The 5,000-nt window shown below is 35.3% G+C and overlaps 1 protein-coding gene across 1 annotated transcript in view; it reads left to right on the top strand.

Moving 5' to 3' along the window:
- Positions 1-5,000, top strand: part of LOC311124262 (circadian locomoter output cycles protein kaput-like) — a 40,557-nt gene that overhangs the window by 22,755 nt on the left and 12,802 nt on the right. Inside the window, exon 11 of the mRNA XM_084198433.1 lies at positions 1-57. This exon is cut by the window's left edge and continues 22 nt beyond it. Within this exon, the coding sequence (XP_084054559.1) occupies positions 1-57 (57 nt within the window). The remainder of the gene's footprint in view (positions 58-5,000) is intronic.

The following is a 5,000-nucleotide window of genomic DNA, read 5'->3' as shown; positions in this document are numbered from 1 at the left end:
CAGCGTAGAGAGCTGGGTATCATTGAAGAGCCCCCCCCTGAGGTAACTGTGGACAAGGTGAGACATTTACTGGTGTTGCCTTTCTCACCATATTGATGTGGTGTTTCCCTCTTCATTATTAATAGAACTATGACTGGCTAAGTGGTAGCTACATATATCTTATTAATATAACTATGACTGGCTAAGTGGTAGCTATATATCTCTTATTAATATAACTATGACTGGCTAAGTGGTAGCTACATATCTCTTATTAATATAACTATGACTGGCTAAGTGGTAGCTATATATCCCTTATTAATATAACTATGACTGGCTAAGTGGTAGCTACATATCTCTTATTAATATAACTATGACTGGCTAAGTGGTAGCTACATATCTCTTATTAATATAACTATGACTGGCTAAGTGGTAGCTATATATCCCTTATTAATATAACTATGACTGGCTAAGTGGTAGCTACATATCTCTTATTAATATAACTATGACTGGCTAAGTGGTAGCTACATATATCTTATTAATATAACTATGACGGGCGGCAGGTAGCTTAGTGGGTAAGAGCGTTGTGCCAGTAACCAAAAGGTTGCTGGTTCTAATCCCCGAGCCGACTAGGTGAAAAATCTGTCGATGTGCCCTTGAGCAAGGCACTTAACCCTAATTGCTCATGTAAGTCGCTCTGGATAAGAGCGTCTGCTAAATGACTAAAATGTAAATGTAAATGACTGGCTAAGTGGTAGCTATATATATCTTATTAATATAACTATGACTGGCTAAGTGGTAGCTATATATATCTTATTAATATAACTATGACTGGCTAAGTGGTAGCTATATATCTCTTATTAATATAACTATGACTGGCTAAGTGGTAGCTATATATCCCTTATTAATATAACTATGACTGGCTAAGTGGTAGCTACATATCTCTTATTAATATAACTATGACTGGCTAAGTGGTAGCTATATATCTCTTATTAATATAACTATGACTGGCTAAGTGGTAGCTATATATCTCTTATTAATATAACTATGACTGGCTAAGTGGTAGCTACATATCCCTTATTAATATAACTATGACTGGCTAAGTGGTAGCTACATATATCTTATTAATATAACTATGACTGGCTAAGTGGTAGCTATATATCCCTTATTAATATAACTATGACTGGCTAAGTGGTAGCTACATATATCTTATTAATATAACTATGACTGGCTAAGTGGTAGCTATATATCTCTTATTAATATAACTATGACTGGCTAAGTGGTAGCTATATATCCCTTATTAATATAACTATGACTGGCTAAGTGGTAGCTACATATCTCTTATTAATATAACTATGACTGGCTAAGTGGTAGCTATATATCCCTTATTAATATAACTATGACTGGTTAAGTGGTAGCTACATATCTCTTATTAATATAACTATGACTGGCTAAGTGGTAGCTATATATATCTTATTAATATAACTATGACTGGCTAAGTGGTAGCTATATCCCTTATTAATATAACTATGACTGGCTAAGTGGTAGCTATATATCCCTTATTAATATAACTATGACTGGCTAAGTGGTAGCTATATATCCCTTATTAATATAACTATGACTGGCTAAGTGGTAGCTATATATCTCTTATTAATATAACTATGACTGGCTAAGTGGTAGCTATATATCTCTTATTAATATAACTATGACTGGCTAAGTGGTAGCTATATCCCTTATTAATATAACTATGACTGGCTAAGTGGTAGCTACATATATCTTATTAATATAACTATGACTGGCTAAGTGGTAGCTACATATCTCTTATTAATATAACTATGACTGACTAAGTGGTAGCTATATCCCTTATTAATATAACTATGACTGGCGAAGTGGTAGCTACATATATCTTATTAATATAACTATGACTGGCTAAGTAGTAGCTACAGTGGGGAAAAAAAGTATTTAGTCAGCCACCAATTGTGCAAGTTCTCCCACTTAAAAAGATGAGAGAGGCCTGTAATTTTCATCATAGGTACACGTCAACTATGATAGACAAATTGAGAAGAAAAACTCCAGAAAATCACATTGTAGGATTTTTTATGAATTTATTTGCAAGTTATGGTGGAAAATAAGTATTTGGTCACCTACAAACAAGCAAGATTTCTGGCCCTCACAGACCTGTAACTTCTTCTTTAAGAGGCTCCTCTGTCCTCCACTCGTTACCTGTATTAATGGCACCTGTTTGAACTTGTTATCAGTATAAAAGACACCTGTCCACAACCTCAAACAGTCACACTCCAAACTCCACTATGGCCAAGACCAAAGAGCTGTCAATGGACACCAGAAACAAAATTGTAGACCTGCACCAGGCTGGGAAGACTGAATCTGCAATAGGTAAGCAGCTTGGTTTGAAGAAATCAACTGTGGGAGCAATTATTAGGAAATGGAAGACATACAAGACCACTGATAATCTCCCTCGATCTGGGGCTCCACGCAAGATCTCACCCCGTAGGGTCAAAATGATCACAAGAACGGTGAGCAAAAATCCCAGAACCACACGGGGAGACCTAGTGAATGACCTGCAGAGAGCTGGGACCAAAGTAACAAAGCCTACCATCAGTAACACACTACGCCGCCAGGGACTCAAATCCTGCAGTGCCAGACGTATCCCCCTGCTTAAGCCAGTACATGTCCTGGCCCGTCTGAAGTTTGCTAGAGTGCATTTGGATGATCCAGAAGAGGATTGGGAGAATGTCATATGGTCAGATGAAACCAAAATATAACTTTTTGGTAAAAACTCAACTCGTCGTGTTTGGAGGACAAAGAATGCTGAGTTGCATCCAAAGAACACCATACCTACTGTGAAGCATGGGGGTGGAAACATCATGCTTTGGGGCTGTTTTTCTGCAAAGGGACCAGGACGACTGATCCTTGTAAAGGAAAGAATGAATGGGGCCATGTATCGTGAGATTTTGAGTGAAAACCTCCTTCCATCAGCAAGGGCATTGAAGATGAAATGTGGCTGGGTCTTTCAGCATGACAATGATCCCAAACACACCGCCCGGGCAACGAAGGAGTGGCTTCCTAAGAAGCATTTCAAGGTCCTGGAGTGGCCTAGCCAGTCTCCAGATCTCAACACCATAGAAAATCTTTGTAGGGAGTTGAAAGTCCGTGTTGCCCAGCGACAGCCCCAAAACATCACTGCTCTAGAGGAGATCTGCATGGAGGAATGGGCCAAAATACCAGCAACAGTGTGTGAAAACCTTGTGAAGACTTACAGAAAACGTTTGACCTGTGTCATTGCCAACAAAGGGTATATAACAAAGTATTGAGAAACTTTTGTTATTGACCAAATACTTATTTTCCACCATAATTTGCAAATAAATTCATTAAAAATCCTACAATGTGATTTTCAGGGAAAAAAAATCTAATTTTGTCTGTCATAGTTGACGTGTATCTATGATGAAAATTACAGGCCTCTCTCATCTTTTTAAGTGGGAGAACTTGCACAATTGGTGGCTGACTAAAGACTTTTTTTCCCCCACTGTATATATATCTTATTAATATAACTATGACTGGCTAAGTGGTAGCTATATATATCTTATTAATATAACTATGACTGGCTAAGTGGTAGCTACATATCTCTTATTAATATAACTATGACTGGCTAAGTGGTAGCTACATATATCTTATTAATATAACTATGACTGGCTTAGTGGTAGCTACATATATCTTATTAATATAACTATGACTGGCTAAGTGGTAGCTATATATATCTTATTAATATAACTATGACTGGCTAAGTGGTAGCTATATATATCTTATTAATATAACTATGACTGGCTAAGTGGTAGCTATATATCTCTTATTAATATAACTATGACTGGCTAAGTGGTAGCTATATATCTCTTATTAATATAACTATGACTGGCTAAGTGGTAGCTACATATCCCTTATTAATATAACTATGACTGGCTAAGTGGTAGCTACATATCTCTTATTAATATAACTATGACTGGCTAAGTGGTAGCTACATATCTCTCATTAATATAACTATGACTGGCTAAGTGGTAGCTATATCCCTTATTAATATAACTATGACTGGCTAAGTGGTAGCTATATATATCTTATTAATATAACTATGACTGGTTAAGTGGTAGCTACATATCCCTTACTAATATAACTATGACTGGCTAAGTGGTAGCTATATATATCTTATTAATATAACTATGACTGGCTAAGTGGTAGCTATATATATCTTATTAATATAACTATGACTGGCTAAGTGGTAGCTATATATATCTTATTAATATAACTATGACTGGCTAAGTGGTAGCTACATATCTCTTATTAATATAACTATGACTGGCTAAGTGGTAGCTATATATATCTTATTAATATAACTATGACTGGCTAAGTGGTAGCTATATATATCTTATTAATATAACTATGACTGGCTAAGTGGTAGCTATATATATCTTATTAATATAACTATGACTGGCTAAGTGGTAGCTATATATCTCTTATTAATATAACTATGACTGGCTAAGTGGTAGCTACATATCCCTTATTAATATAACTATGACTGGCTAAGTGGTAGCTATATATATCTTATTAATATAACTATGACTGGCTAAGTGGTAGCTATATATATCTTATTAATATAACTATGACTGGCTAAGTGGTAGCTATATATCTCTTATTAATATAACTATGACTGGCTAAGTGGTAGCTATATATCCCTTATTAATATAACTATGACTGGCTAAGTGGTAGCTATATATATCTTATTAATATAACTATGACTGGCTAAGTGGTAGCTATATATATCTTATTAATATAACTATGACTGGCTAAGTGGTAGCTATATATCCCTTATTAATATAACTATGACTGGCTAAGTGGTAGCTATATATCTCTTATTAATATAACTATGACTGGCTAAGTGGTAGCTACATATCTCTTATTAATATAACTATGACTGGCTAAGTGGTAGCTATATATCCCTTATTAATATAACTATG

The sequence above is a fragment of the Coregonus lavaretus genome (genome assembly GCF_964263955.1).
Source record: "Coregonus lavaretus genome assembly, contig: HAP1_SCAFFOLD_2995, whole genome shotgun sequence".
NCBI lineage: Eukaryota > Metazoa > Chordata > Actinopteri > Salmoniformes > Salmonidae > Coregonus > Coregonus lavaretus.
This window is presented reverse-complemented; position numbering and strand designations above follow the sequence as displayed.